The 23,258-nt window shown below is 40.0% G+C and overlaps 2 protein-coding genes across 3 annotated transcripts; one reads left to right on the forward strand and one right to left on the reverse strand.

The window, feature by feature from the left end:
* Positions 1-1,771: 1,771 nt before the first annotated feature.
* Positions 1,772-12,889, forward strand: tmc2b (transmembrane channel-like 2b). The gene is made up of 20 exons (XM_038704597.1): positions 1,772-1,817; positions 1,980-2,021; positions 2,386-2,776; positions 4,107-4,256; positions 5,527-5,617; positions 5,710-5,791; positions 5,886-5,992; positions 6,099-6,197; positions 6,591-6,733; positions 6,834-6,981; positions 7,324-7,518; positions 7,686-7,865; positions 8,671-8,829; positions 9,087-9,215; positions 9,724-9,791; positions 10,147-10,386; positions 11,173-11,298; positions 11,707-11,785; positions 11,913-12,039; positions 12,169-12,889. Exons 1-20 carry the CDS (start codon positions 1,772-1,774, stop codon positions 12,375-12,377), a joined length of 2,811 nt encoding a protein of 936 aa, XP_038560525.1. The 3' UTR covers positions 12,378-12,889.
* A 34-nt stretch (positions 12,890-12,923) lies between these two features.
* Positions 12,924-22,839, reverse strand: LOC119892392 (retinal dehydrogenase 1-like). Of its 2 annotated transcripts, XM_038704598.1 has the most exons (14): positions 22,646-22,838; positions 21,319-21,491; positions 20,340-20,444; positions 19,872-20,012; positions 19,595-19,724; positions 19,373-19,434; positions 18,683-18,811; positions 18,386-18,499; positions 18,129-18,231; positions 15,042-15,226; positions 14,755-14,919; positions 14,478-14,635; positions 14,198-14,272; positions 12,924-13,452 (listed from the first exon to the last, which is right to left on the reverse strand). In XM_038704598.1, exons 1-14 carry the CDS (start codon positions 22,704-22,706, stop codon positions 13,380-13,382), a joined length of 1,674 nt encoding a protein of 557 aa, XP_038560526.1. In that variant the 5' UTR covers positions 22,707-22,838; the 3' UTR covers positions 12,924-13,379. The 2 variants fall into 2 exon arrangements, with proteins under 2 accessions (XP_038560526.1, XP_038560527.1); XM_038704599.1 differs by lacking the exon at positions 14,198-14,272 and having other exon boundaries at positions 22,646-22,839.
* Between the last annotated feature and the right edge of the window lie 419 nt (positions 22,840-23,258).

Below are 23,258 nucleotides of genomic sequence, written 5' to 3' on the forward strand. Positions count from 1 at the left end.
AACTGAGCCGTGACAGGTACCGGATATCTCAATGTCTGCGGTACCACGATGGGCATCTCTTATTCACTAACAGTAATGAAGGGAGAAGTGAGACATTGTGGCACTACGAGCACTGATTTGACTACTCCTATGGTGTCCAGTTTTGCTTTGGAGAGCAAAGGGTGGCACTGAGGCTCAGTATGAACTTGTTAGATGCTTTTTAGTTAATGGATCTTAAAAGCATCTATGGCTTCTCTAAGCTTAAGTACAGTATAGTGAGATGGAGGCCGGGGGAGAGGAGTACTGAATGGTTGCAGGGAGTGGATGGGACAATCAGGAGGAGGATCGAGAGGAGTATAAGGAGGACATGAAAAGCCCCATCCCTGAGGGCAAGTTTAGGAACAAGCCTTCAAGATAGCATAGTTAACTGCATAGCAGCCTGGCATCTCCTGTTTCCTTGTGCATTATTCAAAAGGTCAGATCTGGCATTTGAACATAACCACACAGGTACAGTAGTAGCTGCATCTTAGTGGTTGAAAAACATAATGTGGACATGAACTTTAGAAGAAGGTAGAAGGTAGAAGGAAGATGTTTTTATCATTTTACAACACAGCGTTGTATAAGTTGTAGTTTCCTTTATGCTACTCACAAAAACAACAACTTTTTTTTTACATGCTGGAGTGCTGAGGATGTATTTAGGAGTTTCACAACCTGGGGAAAGAATCTGCTCTGTAGTGGTGGTACGACAGCAGATACTGTATCTCTTGCCAGATGGCAGCAGGGTGAAGCTGGGTGGGTCATTTTTGGTCTCTGCGCAGGCACCTCACTGATATCACTGATGCTTGGTAGATGGGTACCAATGACGGTCTGAGTCGTTTTTATCAGTCCTGGGCCATACACAGGTTTACAGTCAGGATGAGCTATAGTGCTCCTCTGTAAAAGTTAATAAGAACTTGGCACGGGAATTTAGTCTCCTTGTGTTTCCTTTAAGAAATAAAGCCGATTCTGAGTTTTCTTTACCAGCATGGAGATGTGAGATGACCATGTCAGGTGCTCCATGATGCTGATTTCCAGGAAACAGCTACATTAAAAACATCTGATTGTTTCGTCATGTGACTGCTAATGACCTCATATCCTGCAGTGCATTAGACAACATTGTTCAACCCTTAGTCCCTCACCACATTCATCATCCCCCCCCCACCTTTTTTACCTCTTATTATAAATAGGTTGACATTTTTTTAATTTGTCCTAAAACAATGGCAACAATTTATTCCAAAGTTCACCTAAAGGCTGATATGAGGCCTCAGCAGTGTCAGATAGCCAAATCAAACAGGTCACAGACTTTTTGTACAAGTGTGTTTCCTTGTCACAGTGGAAAAATAGTAACACAAAAACAGAATTTCATACTAAAAAGGCTAAAACTTGTGTTACCCACTTAATTTTTGTGAGGACTGTTGGTGGGCAACTATCAGTCAGCATTTTGATTGACAAGTCCATTGTCTGATAGATTTTGTTTTCTCAGTAGCCTCCTGATTATCATCTAACACTGTGACTTTGGCGGTCGTCAAGGAGCGCGATCTTTGAACAGCCTAAACAAAGGCACACCTGTTACTGTGTGTGTGTGTGTGTGTGTGTGTATCCTGGCTTTTTGACACAGTATCTTCACGAGAGTAGCAGCTGCTTACACTGAGTAACTCATGGATGGAGAGGAGACAGAGTCTGAAGTGAGAAGAGGAGGACTAACTGAAGCAAAAGAGGATATAAACAACTAAAAGAAAGTGAACGCAGCATAATGCCTCCAAAGAGGAAAAATGATACGGCCATTAAGGTTGAAGATGGTGAGATTTTTAAAATACGCTATTATGCTGAAAAGAACTGTCTTTCTTTGTTTAATCAATTTACAACTTTTTGATTATATTGACCTGGATAAATATATTTATATTTGTGTAGAGATATTTCCCCTTACTTTGTGTATGTGTTTTTTTTTAACATGTTCACAGTTGGGATGGAGGTAGATGCTGTGTTAGACAGTGGAAGTGAAGGTGAGTCACAAGGAATAATTTTTGCTTTTCATCAGAGAAATAGTCCAATTGAGAAGGATATGGCTATGTCTTGAAGATTTGCCACAATATGATGGTGTGCTAAACAAATTACTATAAATTACTGCTTGTTTTTCCCTCCTCTGTTATTTTTCTTTAACATTATTTAAAACCTTCTACCAAATCTCCTCTTTCATAGAGGCTTACCAGAATAATTTCAGGGGATTCTTTATTATTGTTTTTTGTACTTGTGAGTGATATCATTGTTCAACACACTTGATGGATGAATTTTCGGTATCTATCTCTCTATCTATATCTATCTATCTATCTATATATATATATATATATATATATATGCTTGTCTTAGATGAGGCCAGGAGGAGAACTAAAAACAGAAGAGCCAAACCACAACGTAAAGCTAAACAGGTTAGCGATGATGAGGAGGATGAAGAGGATGAGGATGAGGCACCAAGGAAAAGAGGACGAAAGAAGAAGGCCAAGCCCCGGGACAGCGATGAAGACGGTGAGGAAGAAATCCGGAGTGTCAAAAGCAAAAGTTCAAAAGCCTCCAGGAAGAAAGCTGCTAAGGAGGAAAGCGATGAAGAGAGCGAAGACGACAGAAGAAAAAAGAAAAAACAAGGGTCCAAAAAGGAGAAAGAGGAGCAGAATAAGGGGAAGAAGGGAAATGTTAAAGAAAAAGAAGGGAAGGATAAAGGTGGCGAGAAGGACAAGAAAAACAAGAATAGGAAGATGAGCAGGTGCAGTATTCTCTGAGAGTTGTCTCTCACCTACCTGCATGCTCCACACACCCATATGGCCTTGCAGACGAATAGCAGACTTTGGTGATAGGAAGCTATGTGGCATATATTCAGGGAGATAAAAACATTAATATTATTACTACGCAGAAATACACATTTGTTTCCCTAAATATACGGCATTTAGAGTTTTACGATTTACATTTTAATGTATCACTTCAGCAGTCAGATACTGTTCTGGGAAAGGTTCATGAGGCACACTGTAAAACATGTGTAGCATTCAGTCAATAATTTATTGGACCACGTGTTTTTTGTGTGTGTGCATGACGATCCTTTCCAAGTGACAGAAAAGCTGCTGTTGGTGTTATCTCATTAGTTCATCCATTATTTACTGCTCCCTTAAAACAAAGCCAACCGGACAAAGCATCCTGAGACACCACATCTTACTGGCAGTGCTTGGTAGTTGGCTGCATTTTAAAAAGAAGCTGACTATCCAGTGTCAGGAAAGAAGGTTTTAACTTTTTGCAGTGGAATAATTCATATCCACACCATGACTCTTTAACCTGCTCATTAAAAATAATTTAATATAATAACTTTTTTTATAGAACTTTTCAAAAACTATTTGAGAAAGGTCTGCATATAGGGTAAAAAAAACATTTAAGAAGCGCCCTCATTTACAGAGGCAGGGCGTTTTACCTTGGCTCCCCGTAAGTTTTAGAACTGGATTTAAAGCCACCATGTTTGATTACAAAATGTACCACTTTTGTACCTCCTTCTGGTAGTATTAAAAATTATTGCAGAGGACAATGCATATTTCAGATGTAAATGAAAGGGATATACAATAAGAGACACACTGTACAGCAAAATACAAGAAGCTGAAGATTAAGCTTCCTGTTTACTGCTTGTCGGATGTTTGAACAGTTTCAGAAACCCTCTCTGTGTATTTTTGTAACTTTCTTTCTTACACAACAATTTATTCCACTTTTCATATGCACAAGTGCAACACTACGAATGTTTTTCAGAAGAGCCTGCCTTATTTAAATGATCATAGCTCAGTATGCTCTTACAAACATGATTTAGATGACAATTAATGCAAATCTAAATATTGATTTCATACTGTAGTCAGAAAAGATGGAGCCCCAAAAAGGATTTTAAATAGCAAGAAACATAAGACCAACATAAAAAAAACTAACTTTCTTACACATATAATGTGGGTCCTACATTTTTAGGCGTTGAGATTCACTAAATTGCTGCTCTCCCTGCATTTTTTTATTTGTTTTCAATTTTCTGATGTCATATGCCATGCCACGTGAAAGCTCTTTCCCTTTATCAGCTCTCATCATTCGTCCTCTGATGACGATGAAGAGTCGCTGTCGGAGGGAGAGATCGAAGCCCTGAAGGAACAGGTAGAGGAAAAGAAGAAACTGATCGCTACGTTAAGGAACAAACCCTGGCGCATGAAGAGGAAACTTGTACTGCACAAGTAAAAACACAACTAAACAGTGGCCAACTTTGACTCACATCCTTTGTTGCTTGCTTGTTGTTACTGTCATTTCTGGTTGCTGCTGCTGCATTTTGGTCTTTACGCTTGTTTTTTTGTTTGTTTTTTTGTTCACTGACTATTTCTTATGAGCCCTTTCGTTAATGCCTACCATCACTCATGTCCTGTACATGTGATGTTGATCATCCATTATTAAAACTCATTCATTCGCTACTTTAGCTGTTTGGTACTTCTCTTCTTGCTGTGAGCTATGGAAAGTCAAAAATACTTTGAACCTAGGAGCCTATGTTTTGTCAAATTGTTGATCAGTGTCTCTCAAAGTTCTAGGGGGTCCCCAGCAAAAAGTGACCCTAAGTAACACAATGACAGAATGTTTGACTACTTGACTCACAGGTTTCATTCATTTTCTGTAATTAAAGCTCTAAAAGCAAAAATTCTATCGCAACTGGGGTCCGTGGTCTAATTTGTGTCAGTTTAGGGGTCCTTGATGCGAAAGAACCGCTGTTGTAGATCAAAGCTATCATGCTTTCAGGAAATGGGAACTGGCAGAGCTAAGGTTTGATATAAAACTTTTTTGTTGAAGTGTGACAGGGTTTCCTGATTTATCACATTGTCTCAGATAAACGTAATTCTGCACAGATATAAAAGCACACACAAACACAAAAATCACAGCCGTTGGAACCCCCTGAAACTGATTGCATCCGGGCAGATATTTGTTCACCCACATTCGCAATTTATTCAGCTGTGATAATTCTTTTCTCTGTGAGATGGGCTGTAGATACATATTTGTCTAAAGCTCAGGAAAACACACAGTATCACACTCGAGGGTGGCTGTGATTCAGCCTGTCAGACATCTTCCTCTCTGTCTAAAGGCTGTAAACACTACAGGCAGCCTTGCCAGGGACAAGGCTGCAAATTGTGTAGGTTAGTGCGTGTGTACTTGGTGTGTATGTTTCTCTTTGTACAGTGTAAGCAAGGAAACCCGATAGGTGAGCTGCCTTAACTTTTTCATGAGCTTGACACTGTTTAATGCATGTTTTTGTGGCTGACAGACCTGCTTGCCAAGTCTTCCACCTGATGCTCTCAGCATAATGCACCATCAATCAGTTAGCTCATCCCAGACCTGTCGTTTTTACATCCTGTTGCCACTGACTTATTCATTCATTGGTTAGGTAGATCTTGGTTTTCAGTTGGGTGTCGCTCACTTTGTTTCACTGATGGATGTTTGTGCCTTCTCCGATTGGTCAAACAGGGAGGCCCAGGAGTTTGTTGAAAAATTTGAAGGAGCTCTAGGGAAAGGAAAAGGCAGGAGGCTTTATGTATTCAAAGTCATGATGACCAAGGTAATCTGCTCTTTTTGCAACACTTAACGCAGCCTTTATAATGAGGATGATATTGTGGAAATAACCAATTTCAACCTTCTCTTAAATTTCAGAAACTACTGAAGTTTAAACGTGACTTTGAGAACTTTAAAACAGCCTGTATACCATGGGAGATGAAGATAAAGGAAGTAGAAAGTTGGTACCACTATTGCATTATATGGCTATAAACTTACTGTTTCCAATAAGCTCTCACTACATTTCTAAGTCAAGTTTGTTTTCCTAATCATAGGTCACTTTGGATCATCTGTAGCATCCTACTTTATTTTTCTGAGGTGGATGTATGGGCTCAATCTGGTCCTGTTTGGGCTCATGTTTGGCTTGGTGGTGGTGCCAGAGGTACAGCCTTTCTCATGATACATGTTAGCTGGTGGTACCTGATGTAGCAGACATTGTACAGCTCTCTCCTTTCTTTCTCACCTCCATCCCTCTCCTCTGTGTTTAGATTCTTATGGGTCTTCCCTATGGGTCCATACCCAGGAAAACGGTGCCTCGGGATGAACAGGCCACAGCCATGGACTACTCTGTGCTCCTTGACTTTGGAGTGAGGATCCACACTTTGTTTGTCAATTTATTTATCATATTGGGCTAAACATATGTGAATAGGATTGGTAGATGATATTTACAATGGGTGGCTAAAACAAATATTTACAAAAAAGACATGGTGTTCCATAGATAAGCTGTATTTTGAATGCTAATATTTTTATTTTTAGCCATGTTAGTGGCATGGCTCCAATGTCAGTTGGTCGGTTGGTAAACCACTTTGGTCCAGAATGAAATGTCTCAACAACTATTAGATAGACATTTTCTGCAGACATTCAGGGTTCCCAGAGGATGAATCCTAATGACTTTGGTGATATTTATCTAGCACCATCATCAGGTCAGAATGTAATGTGTCTGTATGCATGAATACATCTTTGTATATCTCATCAAACAGGGATACTGCAAGTACTCCTTTCTGTTCTACGGGTACTACAACAATGTGCGAAAGATCGGGGTGCTGCAGTTTAGACTACCTCTGTCATATCTGCTGGTGTGTGTTGGCATCTATGGATACAGCCTGATGGTTGTCATAAGAACGTAAGGCAAGACGCACAAATGTGGGCAGGCAATCAGATATACTTTATGCAGACTGAGGTGTTTGGTTGTTCTGTCCTTTCTGGTGTTTTTCACATCTCAGGATGGCTCGTAACGCAAATGAAGGAGGGGATGGGGCAGAGGAAGGAGATTTCACCTTCAGCTGGAAGATGTTCACCAGCTGGGACTACCTGATAGGAAACCCAGAGACTGCAGACAATAAGTACGCCTCCATTACCACCAGCTTCAAGGTTAGCATGCGTGTAATTGTGTTTAACATTGTAACATCAACAGTAGGCCTGAGGCATGAAAACTGGGTTTGTGAAATTAAATGAAATGAATTTTCCCTCTAGATTTACCCATTACATTGAAAAATCCATCAGGCATGAATCCGAGATTCCAAATTTACTCCAAAAGCAGTCTTAAAAGACCATAATACGATGTAGCCACAAGTATTTTGAGTTTATTTTAAGAGTTTGCAGTGTTAACTGGGATTTTAAATTTATAAATGTGAAAACTGAACGTGCAAATGGCAATTAAAATGTTTTTTCCAAATTTGCTCCATTAAACTGACTTAAATTGCTCTTCGGTAGGAATCCATTGTGGATGAACAGGAGAACCAGAAAGATGAGAACATACATCTCAGACGGTTCCTCAGAGTTCTGGCAAACGTTCTGATCACATGCTGCCTTGGAGGCAGCGGATACCTCATCTACTTTGTGGTGAAACGGTCTCAGGACCTTGCTAAGACGAATCCGGACAATCTCTCATGGTTTGACAAGAATGAGGCAGGTTGACATTAAACATTTGGCTTTTTTTGTACATTTAATCAATGCTTTTATGGATTATCAGTTTATACACAGAACACAGCTATGTAAATCTGTGAGAGCTGAGGCTTGAAAATGAGAGTTACAAATGAGATTAGTAAGCCCCCCTCTCTCGTCTGATGTATCAGGTGGAGTTTGTGATGTCTCTGCTGGGGCTGGTGTGTCCTCCTCTGTTTGAAGCAATCGCAGAATTGGAAGATTATCACCCTCGGATTGCCCTCAAGTGGCAGCTGGGACGTATCTTTGCCCTCTTCCTGGGAAACCTTTACACCTTCCTCTTTGCCTTGTTTGATGAGGTTACTGCCCAGGTATGACAGATATTTTATGACATAGATTTAAGTTTTTATACTATCTCCATATTATATTTCCATGGTAAGGACATTCACTGAGAGTTGCAAGACCTTTGCTGCATTTGCTATGACTTCTCGTATGGTATAGAAATAATTCTCCTTGATATAAAAGTACATCTCTATTATGCTTTTAAAATACTGTATTAACCTTCAGTTAAACTAAATATTGTGTGACAGCATCTACACTTTCAGCTTTCAGAAGGTCTGAGGACATTGTCTAAATGTACATAACTTTTAAAGCGAAAGTTTGTCATATTGGGAAATAAGCTTATTTGCTTGCAGGTGGAGTATTAGATGAGAAGATCAATACCACTCTCATATATGTCTGATACATATAAGGCTATAGTCAGTAGCTGTTTCCTTCTGTTTCAACATTATAGCCAGCAGCTGGTTAGCTAAGCTTCTGAAGCAAAATCAGGAGGAGTTAAATAAATAACATGTATTATTTTTGCTGTTTTACGAATTGTTGTGTGCCTGACTATTTCTTGCTGATTGGTAGGTTTTTTTAACCTTTGGACAGAGCCAGGCTGGCTGTTTCTCTCTGTTTCCAGTCTTTGGGCTAAGTTAAGCATATTTAAAGGACAGATATGGTATCGATCTTCTCATCCAATTCTGAAACCAGAAAGTGAATAGCATTTCCCTACGTAGAACAATTCCTTAAAATCCAGGCTACAAACTACTGGACATTTCCCTGTGTGTTAATTGGTTTACATAACTAAAGTTTGACTTGCTTGTATGCTTTGATGTATTTTCATTTTTTTAGCTGGACACCGAGAAGGTAATCAAGAATGAAACTGAATGGACTTTGAATCAGTACTATGCCAACTACAGCTCCCACTACAACACGACGAACGTGCCTCCTCTGGAAATCCACCCAGCCGACGTCATCAGAGGACCCTGCTGGGAGACGGGAGTGGGAATAGTCAGTTGTGGCATTATACTGTTTACTGTTGTCCAGTGGTGGATGATAAATTGTTGGTGCAGATACAGATGCATTCAGTGGTAGCTACAGTAATCACAGCTAGAGTGGTGTAACTCTGTTTGCATCATTCCTCTGCTTTACCCTGCTTACTCAACTTAATCAACTTGAAGTAACCAAATCTCTGATTTTGTTGGTTTGGTTTGTATTTTTTCTTATTTCTTCTGATTCTTCCCTTGTTGGCTTCTTTCGCTGTGTAGGAATTTGTGAAGCTGACCGTGTCGGACACGCAGGTGACCTATTTGACCATCCTGCTTGGTGACTTTATGCGAGCTTTTGTTGTCCGCTTCCTAAACTACTGCTGGTGTTGGGACCTGGAAGCTGGATTTGTGAGTGCTGTGTGTCAGTGGGTCACAGTGTTTGTGTGTGCGTTCATTATGTTTTTTTGTAAAATTAAGTAATTGATTGTATTTTGTTTTTCCATATCAAGGAAAACATTATACAAATATAAAGCATGACATTTGTGCCTCTTGTGTAATGAGTGATGTCAGCATAGTACGCAGTAGCTACTATGTCATTCAGCTTATATTTAACACTGTGTGAGTACAGCACAGTTCGTATTGGATCCGAGTCAACTTGACACCATACAATGACATATGGTAAGACAGCCGATCCCTTAACTTCTTAACTTCAGTGAAACAGGAGTCTGCAAAGAGAACTTAATTACAGAGAAAGAGAGGGAGATAGATAGATATAGAGATATGTATATAGAGAGAGGGAGAAACAGAGAGAGAGAGAGAGAGAGAGGAGCAAGTGCAAAGTGTATTGACTTGTTTTGTATTCATTCGGGTGAGCATCCGGGTGAGCATCCTAATCATGTTGTTGTGTTGATTCCAGCCTTCTTATGCAGAATTTGAAATCAGTGAAAACGTGCTGGGGCTTATCTTCAATCAAGGAATGATATGGTGAATTACTCCACATACTCCTGCATGGTTGATTTTATTCTCTGTCTCCTTCTGTGTCATGTAGGGCTCCATGATGGGACTAATGCTGCAAAGAAACAGCTCATTTCTTTGTTGTCAGTCTCCAATGTCCCTATAATTATCAGAATAGTGAGTGTGGGATGCCAGCCTTTTCAAATTAGATATTTGTTTGGAGCAGAATTGTTGCAAAAGTAACCCACCCAGTAGTTACATTGTGTGACTAATTAGAAATACTATTAAATTTAATTAGATTGATTCAAAGCTGGCTGTTGGTACAGTACTTTTGAAATGATGTCGCATGTAATTAAATAATGATGCTGCTTGCTGTTTTCCTCAGGATGGGAGCCTTTTATGCTCCAGGTCTGGTGGGTGTGAACGTTTTGCGTCTCCTGGTCTCGATGTACTTCCAGTGCTGGGCAGTGATGTGCTGCAACGTTCCTCACGAGCGAGTTTTCAAGGCCTCACGGTCTAACAACTTCTACATGGGCCTGTTGCTGCTTGTGCTGTTCCTCAGCTTGCTGCCTGTTGTTTACACCATCATGACCATGTCCCCGTCGTTTGACTGTGGGCCATTCAGGTTAGTAATAATAATAATAAAGATGATGGATTACATTTATATAGCCCTTCATTATTGGACACCCAAAGCACTTCAGAGTGAACAGGGGGAGACTTCTCTCCAACACCACCAGTAAGAGATTGTTTACTATTTGGTGGTTAAATATAAATTAATTGGACAAAGTTAGATTGTTGTGACAGTTAATGATGAGTTCTTTGGCAGGTTAAAACTATTTTAGTCATATAATAAACTCAATGGATCTTAAGAAAACCAGATAGAGGCAATATATCTAAATGCAATAGTTGTTTTTAGAGTTGTTTTTAGCACAGCTTTATGGCTGTCAGTCAGTCGTTGTTAACAACTATTGGACGGATTGTCATGAAACTTTGTACAGACATTCATGGTACCGCTTACCATAAACAGCAGGATCTTAGTCTTGTTAACAACACATTTGCACAGATCCAGACATCTCCAGTAAGCCATCAGTTTATCTGTTATGGACTTGTTCACTAAAACTTCAACAGGACAAACATTTCATGAATTACTAGGCTACTGGGTCATTGTAAGGTGTCAAATTCATTTTACTCACAGGCAGTTAAATTTTATTCCAATACATTTTTAAGAGACCACTTACAATAGTAAACTGTAATTTTAGGAATAGCTTTAAAAAGTTACTGTAGAGCTAATTTTCAACATTTATGCTTAAACTAATATTAAAACTTACATTTTCAATTTGGTGGTCACTTTTTATCCAAAGATTAGGGACAACAAACAGTTTACTGTATTCAGTCCATGTTTTTCCCCTAGTGGCCAGGAGAAGATATACGATGTGGTCATGGAGACTATAGACCAGGATCTACCAGCCTTCATAGGGAATATTTTTTCATATGCCACCAACCCTGGAGTCATCATGCCTGCTGTCCTCCTCATGGTGTACGTATCATTTAAACGTCAGTTAAAATACAGTGTATTATCTGCTAAAAGTTCGCAAATGCAGAGGTGAAATGCCAAACTATGTACTGGAGAGGAAGGGAAACGTAAACAGGTGTTGAAATAACCTTATTTCTACTTTCACAATGTCCCTGAAAAATTTGACTACACAAGAAAATCTGGACAGTTTTGTGGTTGTTTAGACACTTTCACATGTGTGTATTTTTTTAACTGCATATTTATAATAATGTTAATAAAGCCATCTGTGAAGCAGTGTGCAATTAAAAAAGTAAAGTCATACAACTTGGAGGGCCTGACCTTAGTGTCTACTGCCTTGTGTCCAAACTCTGGATGTGGTTTATGCTCTTGTACTGGTTGGCTTTCACCTAGTAGACTTATACTTTATAACAGGTTGGCCATCTACTACCTGAATGCAGTGTCAAAAGGATACCAAGAAGCAAATAATGGCCTTAAAAAGAAGATGCAAATGGTCAGTATGAGTGTTTTCTTGTGATGTGTAAGTTTTCTTCCCCTTGTTTCCCTCTTATTGTCAAAATCTTCTTTGTTCAAGATCCAATCATACAAATGACTGTCTGGTTTTTTGGTGGAAACTTTAGGCTCGAGACGAGGAGAAGAACCGCAGGAACAACAAGGACAGCACTAATCAAGTGATGAAAGACTTGGAGGACCTGCTGCCAAACAAGTCTCTAATACCGCCTCCCTCCGAGGAAGAGCCCCCGCCCGGTACACACACACACGCACACACACACGCACACACACACACACATACACATTCCTTTATTGTACATGCTGTCAGCCAATTTGCACCCAGCTGAGTTTACCCCTGCTTTTGCTCTCCATCTGCATTCTCAGATGTCGTAATTGAGAAGTCTCCCAAAACGAAGCCAGGTGCAGCAGCAAAAGGGGTTAATCTGCAAAAAGATGTGTCCCTGGCTGCCCCAAACCCCAGAGCGCCAGTCACCCATGCCCCAGGGCCACGAAGAGGGCCTCCTGGAAATGCCAGGGGGCCTCACCCTGGGCCTGGAAGAGGAAGAGGTCGGGGTGGGCCTCCAAGGCAATAAAGAGTCATGATTCAAGGACCTAATTACAATTCACCACAAACAACCAGTGACCATTGCAGTCATAGTCATACTGTACATGGAGGGTGCCACTATAATAATACATTTGTTTTAATTCTTTAGATGTAATTGATTGACTTATTCTGCCCTTTTATGAAAATAAGAATAATTAGAATAAAAAAAATGATAATTTTAAATGAATTTATCAAGTTATTTCTTGCCTCAATGAAAAGCATTATTACCGGTCTTTAAAACATGCCAATTAATTGATCAAGTATAAATAACCACGGAAAGTCTATAATTATTGCAATGGTACACTAAAGCCTCCACAGTCAAATCCCATAATGTGCTCACTTAGTTTGAAGGTGAAAATAAATTGGGACTTTGTGTAAAGTAAATGGACACAGACATGACAGTTGTATCTGTATTACTAGTATTACTACAAAAAATGTAAAAAACAACAACACATTGCTGTAACTTCTTGTAATACAGATGGAGTGGGTGTGATCATGTTATCTACATTGCAATCAGTGAAAAGTTTACTGGTTATCAATGTTGGTCAAGACTTTTATTGATTTCATTCGGAAATCCCTGTATATAGTATGTAAAATGACTTTCTAATTTTAGTTTCATCTTTTGACACCTATTGAAATAATTGTTTTCTGGCAAAGTGCTATTTAAGTAGGTACATCTGAGCAAAAACAGGTTCTCTTAAACTAACACATAACAGACACTACTATCGAGAACATCCACTAAAATGTTATACACATCTGAGATAGTACACCGGAAGAACATAGATAAATGAAAGTCTGCATTGTTGCAGAAAGAGACACAACATTTAAGTCAATAAAATAGAAATATTTTAGAATTATCTTGTCAGAAATGAATGTTCCTGTAGTGACACAGAATCGACAATGCATTCAAAACATACATCTGATTGTTGTAAAATGTAGAGGCAAGGATCTGAAGGCATGAACAGTGGGAGGGTCCTGGGATATGACGGTATTATGAGTTCTTCCGTGACAGTTTGATGGTGACTGCCTTGACCTCAGTGTACTCCTGGAGAGCATATTCCCCCCTGAAATAAAAAAACACCACTGATTATATAAGGATAGAAGTTTCCTCACATTAAATGAGCAACATTTACCAGTCAAGTTGCAATGTTAAAAGTACCAACCCATATATAGCTGTGTGGTGGACCTGAATAAATGCATGTAGTAGCAGCAAAGGTGTAATTTCCATTGTGGAATGGGGAGTGTGGATTCTCAAAATCCTACTTTTATAGTTTCTGTTTGGTTCATTCACTTAAACGCCTCTAAAAAATTTCCTCTGAATGTCAACCCACCAAAATCCAAAATGTAAGAAGCTCTGAGTTGATCAAAATGTGGCTACAGTGATTAACCGTGTGCTCATGGCACTAAGCTTTACAAGCGGAAGAGAGTTCTTAAGGACTTTTTGCCACAGATTTTGTCTGTTAAGCAACAATCAAGCTGCCCTTCTTTCTTGGTGGAGGCTATATGCAGCTTGTGAGGAAGCCTGCAGACACTACTCAGGACTTAAAAAAGTCTCTCCAACTCCTCTGAGTTTGCAGGTAAAAAATGTAATTTACAACTAATTCTCCTAAAATGCTAGAACTGGACAGAGCTGTTTATAGTAAAGATAGAAATAAAACATTATTTATTGAGTTTAGAGGTCCATTGTTGACAATGGAAATGTTATGTCAAAAACATTTTTATTGGGCCCATGTCACCTCTGAAACCAAACCTACACCTCTGAGTAACCACCATGCTAAACCTGAGATAATATGCGATAGTATCACTCACAGTTCCCTCCCATTCCCAGACATCTTGAAACCACCAAAGGGACACTGAGCACTCATGGCATTGTAGCAGTTCACCCTAAAAAAAAGACAAATTAGGGAATCTAACCTTGTTACATAAAATCACAGGTTGTTCACCAGTCATTTTACAAAAGACATTACTATGTGGCAATGTAAAAATTACTAAAGGAGGAAAGTTTCTGTGAGAATTTGCACAGCAGACACTTCAGATTTACTGCTCAACCCTGGACTGAAAGATGAATATTAGAGGGTGTGATCCCTACCAGACCATTCCAGCCTGCAGAGCAGAAGAGACTGTTAGGGCTTTGTCGATGTCATTAGTAAACACTCCCGCTGCCAGGCCGTAGTGTGTGGCGTTGGCTCTCTGGATGACTTCATGGATGCTACTGAAACGCATGATCTGCTGCACTGGACCAAAAATCTGAGAAGGAGGTAAATGTGGAGACAATGATGAAAAGGTTACATGAGGAGGAAACTCATAACACAGGTAGTAAAATGAGGAGACAGATGATCCATGTATTTGTCATGTGTACACAGCACCTCTTCTTTGGCGATGCGCATATCGTCTGTGACATTTGAGAAGACAGTGGGTTGGATGAAAAGTCCCTGCTGACCCCACACGGATCCCCCACACTCCAGTGTGGCTCCCTCTCTCTTTCCGCTCTCTATCAGATCCATGATCTTATCAAACTGCTTTTGGTCAATCTGCAGAAAGTGGAAGTGGAGATTCTTTTGGTTTGATTCTGTAGGTAAGTTTGTGTTCTGTCGACCTATCAGACAATACAACCACTGTCAAATATGGAAAGTAGCCTAACTGTATTCTGTACCTGTGGTCCTTGGTCTACCCCCGGCAGCAACGGGTTTCCCAGGACACTGGATCTGGCCTTCTCTACACTGCGGTGGACAAACTCCTCGTATATCGGTTCCTCTACAAACACCCTGGATCCAGCCAGGCAGCACTGGCCCTGGTTAAAGAACAGACCACTGTGGGCCTGCTCCACTGCATACTCTACTGCACACACACACACACACACACACACACACACACATTTAAGTCTAAAGTGCTGCAGCTAGACTGCTGACAGAAAGTAAGAGGAGGGATACAGTGTGGTCCCTGTTTGAGCTCCATCACTACCACTGCAATTTCACTAACAAGGTCCACGTAAATATGAGGTATAAAAAGGGTAGTTTATTTGGATAATGAGGAGTATTTATGATGGCAGGGTCGAGGGGAGAGGGATGAAGGGGTCGAGAATGGGGGGATGAAGGAGGTTGTTTAGGATTTGGTGGCCGGAGCGGCTGGGAATCTGGGGGGTCGAGACTCAGGGTGAGGGCTCGTCTTGATAAGCAGCTTGCTTATGAACACCCCCCCCGTGGTTCCTGTTGTAGAAAAAGACAAAATGATTACTTGGCAGAATTATGGATTTTAGTGTGCATGTGTTTGATGGTGGGAGGAAACCGGAGCACCCGGGGAAACCCACGCAAACACTCATGGAAAGGCCTGGGCTGAGCGAGGTCTAAACCTAGACCCTTCTTGTTGTGAGGTCGCAGTGCTGTCCACTGAGCCACCGTGCGTTAAAAGAGGTGAAAAAAACAGGGTTTGGGTGGGAGGGATGTGAGAACTGAGAAAGGGAGTGAAAAGGGGTTAGACAGGCTTATATATGTGAGTGCATGTGATTGGATTAGAGAGGCACAGGTGGATGAAAAGAATGATGCACGGGTGGTTGACTGGAGGAATTGAATGAGGCGCAGGTGGTCGAATTAGTGAGAGAGAGGCGTGGTCCTGTTCCTGAACTTTAGTTATATAACTCCATTTATGACTGTTGGCTGATAATATTTGAGCCGTGGTGGTCGCTCCACAGTCTTGTAGGTTTGTTTTATGTAAATTTTATTCTGTGTATTTTATGTAAATTGATTTTTCAAATTTTCCTTTTTAATCATGTTAAAGGTATGATGTGTACTCTCTGTTGAATTCAAACTACAGCACATTATATCACAACTGCTGCTAACTGCCATGGTTGTGCTCTGTAAGTGAAAAACAGTTTACAGTTACAGAATTCATATAGCTACCGTAAAACTTTGAATAGTAGCCTGGGCTTTTATTTGCTAAAAGAATTAGACTTTGGGGCTTGTTGTTCCCCTTAAATGAACTGAATTATTGAATTGTGGAGAATCTAACCGATCTAGCGATGTGTAGCATGTCCATACTGATATTATTATGTTTAAACTTTTATTTGGATTAACGATCTAAGCAGCTTAGAAGCAGCTAAAGCGGGCGACCCCGCAGGGTTTAAGAGGTTTTATACATCCAAGCAAGTCTCCCAGATGAAACTACGTGGGGAAGAGCCTGAGCTACACTAATTGACTTTCACCTCTTGAGGTACACAGTGGCATTACTAGAGGGGATGGACTGGGGCTAGCTGGTTAGCATGCTAACTTCATTAGATATCTCTGCAACACAGCACACATAAGTATTTGACATAATGACAAATGTGTTACTTCTTCACATTCTGTTGATAATTTTGTACACTTTTTGAATGTTTTTTTTTAATGCAAACTAAAAATTTGGCCATGTCTTACACATTGCACCTTTAAAGGTCCAGTGCGTAATATTTCTGAGGATCTGTTGACAGAAATGCAGTATAATATCCATACAATACAATATCTAACTATGTTTTCAGTGGGGTATAAAGAAAGTACATAAGGCATAAGCCATGTTGGGCCGCCATGTTTCTACAGTAATCCAAAACGGACAAACAGCGCTACAGAGTGCGTTTCGTCACTACGTTCTTCTTCTTCTTCTTGTAGAACTCTGGCAATGTAGACACTCATCAGAATCCTCAATATATATGTTTGAAGAAGAAGAAGAAGAAGAAGTAGTAGTAATATAAAGCAGGGGTCGGCAAATAAGTTTTGCATCAGAGCAAATTTTTTATCCATAAGATCCTGGGTGAGAATCTAAGGCATAATGTTTAAAGTGATTATCATGGTCTTCAGTTAGCTCAGTTGTTGAAGTGCAGGACTCTTACTGAGAAGGTTGTGAGTTCAATTCCACGTCTTTTTTTTCTCTCTTCAACAAATTGATCATGCAGAAACTGTCACATGGTCACCTGTGCTGTGTTCCAGTGTTTGATCCGCATCAACCTTCAGATGCTTTTTCATTTCCCTAGTGTCTCCAGGCAGAGGGACATTTAGGGGAATTACGTTTTCTGACAGCTCTTTCAGAGGTGTATAAAGCAGGCAACACTCTTTAAATGTAGTTCAGAATTTTTCAAAGTAAAATCTTTCAATTCAACTCCAAATAAAGCATTTCTGCAAAAAAATATTTTGCAGGCAAAACCACAAAAGAGGAAGTGATTAAATGTTGCTGTCATGACCAAGATCTATTTTAGCAACTGCTATCAAAGTACCAGATATTATTGCAGGTGCCTGGCGGGCAGTTTTGTTGAGGGTCCATAATCACAGAGAGAAGTAATGTGTTTCCATTGTCAATGTTTGTATAAACTTTATCTATTATGTGGTTTACATTGGACTGTGGTGCAGAAACAGTGACATGTTGCACACTCTTGACTTACATTTTCCATGCTTACATCACAGTTAAGGGGCTTTGTTCGGCCAGACGCGAAGCTATTAAACGGGGTTTTATTTTCTAATCTACCTAAAGAAACCTCATATCTTGACTGGCTACTCTGTACTGTCTCAGAAGACGACACCTTTTTTCCTGTGTCAGCCACCGTAGCTAATCTACACTATTTGAAAGGGTAGGGGTTACTGGTAGACTAGACTGTTGGTTGCAATTTGCAACCTCACCACTAGATGCCACTAAATTTTACACACCCATCATGCCCTAATCAACAGTGCAAAGAATACAAAAAGAACCCTTCCATTAAAAAGTAACTATAAAGCCTACTCACAGTCACAGTCAGCAAAGACAATATTTGGGTTTTTTCCACCGAGTTCTAGTGTAACTCTTTTCAGATTGCTGTCACCTGCAGCCTTCTGGATGAGTTTCCCAACCTGGCAACCAATGACAACAATGTAAGCCAGTAACACAGTTACATTACAGTGAAAGAGTTGATACAAATAGGAGCAAAGGGCATTAAAATACTTGATGAGAAGAAAAGGAACAAGACGCTCAATTTTCTTTTCCTTTCAATAATATACCACTAACCGCAGTAGATCCGGTGAAGGCTACTTTGTCGATGTCCATGTGGTGGGAAATGGCACAGCCTGCTGTCTGACCATAACCTGGCACTACGTTCACCACTCCTGGAGGAAAACCAGCCTGAACACAGAGAGACAAGGGAGAGATATAATAACAGCCTGTAGGCCTACACATGCTCATCTTTAACTGACACATAATCTTAGAGCAGTCTTTCTATGTTGTAAAAACTGTGTTTTTGGCTTTTGTCCAAGTGTTCTTTGTTCTTATATCATTGTTGGGGGGAAACAGTAATAATCCAAGTACCTCTTTGATGAGCGCAGCCATGTGCAGGGCTGATAATGGGGTCTGTTCAGCAGGTTTGATGACTACAGTGTTCCCACAGCAGAGAGCAGGAGCAATTTTCCATGCAAACATCATTACAGGGAAGTTCCACTGTGGACCAAAACGCATAAACATGTTAAAGATTCAAGAACATGAGGACTTTGTAGAATTACCAAGTTTCCTGTAAGTATAACGAATATCTATCTGCTGTCTTTCCTTTACAGCAGGACCATACAGGTGCACAAAATATTCTGGTTACGCTTTACACTTTGAAGTCATATATGATGATAAATTTACTAAGACAAGGATGTGACACAGCTGGACACGTCATTGAATATCTTGAATTCAAATATTTAGCAATATTTTTTTTTTTCTCTGTTGTTAAATTGACACATATATACAGAATACAGTATTTTTACAGATTTAATCTCATTGGATTAATGCATACATACAGTATATGAAACTCAATGAAATAGTTTAGTTTTTTTCCTAAAACAAGAAAATATTCTAGATAGATATGTAAATGTTTTAATGATATGCTCACATAAACTACCGCCTTGCTCATTACAGTGTCTACAGTCGCTTTAGAAATAAATGAATTAGGTAAACATTTGTTGGTGTTGTGTATTCAGTCTGGCTAGTGTTTCTACAGAATCATTTTTTTCTACTTACAGGAATGATCTGGCCGCACACTCCGATGGGCTCATGTCGTGTGTAAGTGAAATAGTCTCCATCTAAAAAATATATATAGTTCATTCGTGATAGCTTTGTACACACTTTGGCTTTAAGTGTTTATGTTAAAACACAATTTTAAATCATGGCTATAACTAGAATCTAAATCTATGATTTAAAATTGTGAGGTATCAGAATGTTAGTGACAAGAGGGTCACTCACCTACAGGGATGGTTTTGCCTTGAATCTTGTCTGCCCAGCCTCCATAATATCTCAAGGTTTTGATTGTGGCCATGAGATCTACAAAATATGCCATAAGGAACACTTTGCCAGAGTCCAGAGCTTCTAGTGTCTAGAAATACAAAAACACAGTAATTAGTATCTAAGTGTCATTGCATCGTGGTAATAAATCAGCTGATCTTTTACTGCACACCCACATTTTGTGAAGCAATATTCAAACTGAGGATTTATTGTGTGTGTGTGGGCATGTTTTTCTCACTGCCAGTAGTAGCCGGTCTCTCTCCACTAAGTCTGCAAGTTTATTGAGTAGTTGACCTCGGTCTGAAGCATCCATGGATCGCCATGGTGACCCAATCTGGAAGGCGGCTCTGGCACTCCTCACTGCTTTGTCCACATCTTCCTAAAGGAGGTCAAGTGGAGGAAATGGTCACAAAAGTCCAAAAGAAAACAAAAGAAATTTTATTTATCGTGTTATCAAAAATCACAAAACTGCCTCAAAGGACTTATCGATGCCCCCTTTGCTTTGACCCTCAAATTGGATAAGAAACCACAATCCCCCCTCAAGAAAGTGGAAGAAACTTCAGGAAGAGCAACACAGGTGATACAGCTCTACAGACTCTGTATAAAAAACATACTCACAAAATAACTCCTCCACCTCTATGTTCGAATCCCTGCTAATGCAGAGCTAAAAAGCATGTGATTTATTGGTAATGTATAATATACTCACGGAGTCAGCCTCTTCCACTTCACACAGCAGCTTCCCTGTGGCGGGATCATGCACGGGAATCTTTCTTCCGCTGCGGGACTCACACCACTCGTTATTGATGAACAACTGAGATACCAGAGGAGAATTAGAAAAGATTCAACGCAACAGATTCTTCAAGTTATTTATTTTCTTAAAGTGGTATCTCCCCCGCTCTTTGCCTTAAAGACCATCCTAAACACATGACGCAGTGTATCAGCTCTTCTCAGCCTGATAAAACAGGCGTCCTGTATTTAGTGGGAGTCATTTTTCCTGCTCTGATATTTTTTATGAGATGCATCTGAATGCTTTAAAGCTTATTTTCAGGTAATTACATTCTTCAGTACCCTCACTGATAAAGGACAAGGAATTATTTGGTTTCATCTTATAAAAAACCCTCCATTCTCCTCTAATTACAAGCCAAGTTTTTCATTTTCATTGTAGACATTATCCATAAATATTAAATTTCTACATCACTGATACACAATACCATATTAAAGGGCAACTGAACCTCTTCTTAACAGGTTGAGACGCCCGAAATAGAGACCAGATGTGTTGCTTGAAAGAAAGCAACACAGTTAGAAAATTGCCCCCCATGATACACAATACATGAGGATGAAAGCAAAATATCAAAACCATCCGAACCATCTGTGACTCAAAGTTCAATCTGAATTTGACTTCCTGATGTAAACACCAACAATGATCTCTCTGCAGTGGATTTTTCTGCAACAGTACCATACTAATAACTGAGATAGCCAAACCAAAAATGCCAACCGCGGTTGAGTTGCATGTTCTACTAAAATCCCTAAATCCTGAGTGTATGAGTAGTAAATGATGTGACATTCTGTAAAATGCCCTCTAGGAACAAAGGAATCTGAACCAAACTGGAGCTCAGTGGTGTATCATTCCTCATGTTCGGTTCTGACCTGATTGTTTTGACTCTTGACTGTTGGGTGCAGCCTACCTTAGTGTACTGAATTGGGGGGTCTGTAATTGGCATGGGCAGGGCCTGCGTCTCAGGTCCGTCTACATGCTTTGGTTTTTGGCTCTGGTTTGGACCCCGGTAGTTGCACCCGTTACCAGACTGCTGCTGGTGGCTGTTGTCGGGCTGGGAGTTCATGTGGGTATGCTTTCCGTCTGAAAAAGATAAATGCCCACTCAAGCTTGTTTTTGTGCATGCGGATTGTGCTTACACATACACTTTACTGCATGTGTGTGTGTGTGTGAATATTTGATTGTGAAAGTTAATATCTGGATCCCTGAGTGAGAATAGCTCCTTTCAAGTGTAATCAAAACCCTGTGCATAAGTTGCCACCCTAACCCGCCAGAGAGAAACTGTGCCAAATGAGGTACTGGCATTGCCAGCGGGGTAACACCACAGGGTGAAGGGTTACGACTGGCACCATAAAGTCGGGCTGGCTCTGAGCTGTGGACTGGACTGACCTCATTTGGACAGAGAGCTGGAGAACAGCAGGGTGCAGGCAAAATACTACCAGAGGTGTGCTTCATCATATTTGCAAGAAAGATTTAATTTTAAAGGAGCTCTATTGTGCGAACACATGAATGATTGCATGATGAAAAAGAGGTGATTAAGAATATTCTACCTTGCATGCAGGGGCATGTAAGGAGGAACAGACCACTACATTGTAAATATTAATACATCACAGTATGTACTAACTTGCCGTGTTTTGTTTTCCTGTCATCTGGTCCATTCAAAATATTTAGCTTTAAGCTTAATTAGCTGTAGTCACTTTCTTTTCTTTGTGGTACTTCTGCAGCATAATTGATATTTTAATATTTTTTGTTAAAATGAAACATATGAAAAAAATGAAAAATACATAAAGACAGTATAAATAACTGAATTAACTACACATAGACCTGCAACAAATAACAAAATCAATGAGATTTAAAACAAGTTCATTGTTATGGCACATTTCACACACAAAGGTAATTCAAAATGCTTATAATGCATTAAAAACACAAGAATAATAGAAGGAAAACAAACCCATTAAAACGTTAATTAAAATAATAGAAGCCCTTTAAAGGGTAATTCATGGTGAGAATTGAAGTAAAATGCTGTGCAGAGCATACACGTTTTTAACCTTTTTAAACCTGGATTTAAAGGTGGTTAACTGTCCTCTGGGAGTTTGTTCCAGCTCTGTAATGCACAATGCAGCTTCTCCATGTTTAGTTTGGTCCAATATCTTACATGATCTAGTCTGCTATTTTCACTACAAAAACATAATGTGAACATGTTTGTCAAATTCAGAAGTCTCCAAAAGTTGTGTTACCTGTTGAAGATACCGATGAGGTGCCTGCAGTCTGGTGGATTCGCTCTCCGGTCACTGGCATGTTGCAGCCGCCTGTCTCCTCTCCCCGTCAGTGGACAGGAGACCCGTCGAGCAGCTTTATATACCTGCCGCACTCAGCGCTACAAAACAGAAATCAGCAGCATCACGTATTCTCACCAGGAGTTCTCCTTGGTCCTCTGAGGGTCCCGCTGCATGCGCTAATCACCGTTCATACGGAACCAATCCTAGATTACCCCACGTGGCCGGCGCGCGCACCTCTCAGTTTCTTTGACCATGAAGCACAGTAGCCTACATTATAGAGAATGGTGAAGTGTTTTCGTTGATATTTTATATACATTTAATATATTATAAACACATACAGATAAGTCAAAAATAACTTAGTACCTGCATCGTTTGGTTGATGTCAGATAAGTAAAAAATAACTTAGTACCTGCATCGTTCGGTTGATGTAGGCTATTCAAGTTTCTGAAATAGGCCTACTCTTCATTAATTGCTTTTATCCCCATGAAACACAAATTCCAAATTAACGTTTTAATATCAGCTGAAGCATACAGAAATCTGCTGTGAGCAAGGCCAAACATTTGGACTTCTC

This window comes from Micropterus salmoides, unplaced genomic scaffold (genome assembly GCF_014851395.1).
Source record: "Micropterus salmoides isolate LMB-PRFRI ecotype aquatic unplaced genomic scaffold, ASM1485139v1 Ms_hic_scaffold_7, whole genome shotgun sequence".
Lineage (NCBI taxonomy): Eukaryota > Metazoa > Chordata > Actinopteri > Centrarchiformes > Centrarchidae > Micropterus > Micropterus salmoides.

What these genes read in the sequence shown, in the direction of transcription:
- tmc2b (XM_038704597.1), top strand. Translation starts at nt 1,772, where the DNA reads ATGCCTCCAAAGAGGAAAAATGATACGGCCATTAAGGTTGAAGATG. An exon ending in AAGAATAGGAAGATGAGCAG is followed by an intron (nt 2,777 to 4,106) that starts GTGCAGTATTCT and finishes TCCCTTTATCAG; the next exon opens with CTCTCATCATTCGTCCTCTG. An exon ending in TCAAAGTCATGATGACCAAG is followed by an intron (nt 5,618 to 5,709) that starts GTAATCTGCTCT and finishes CTTAAATTTCAG; the next exon opens with AAACTACTGAAGTTTAAACG.
- LOC119892392 (XM_038704598.1), bottom strand. Translation starts at nt 22,706, where the DNA reads ATGCCAGTGACCGGAGAGCGAATCCACCAGACTGCAGGCACCTCATCG. An exon ending in GAGACCGGCTACTACTGGCA is followed by an intron (nt 19,725 to 19,871) that starts GTGAGAAAAACA and finishes TTGTATTTCTAG; the next exon opens with ACACTAGAAGCTCTGGACTC. An exon ending in CCTTCACCGGATCTACTGCG is followed by an intron (nt 18,232 to 18,385) that starts GTTAGTGGTATA and finishes ATTGGTTGCCAG; the next exon opens with GTTGGGAAACTCATCCAGAA.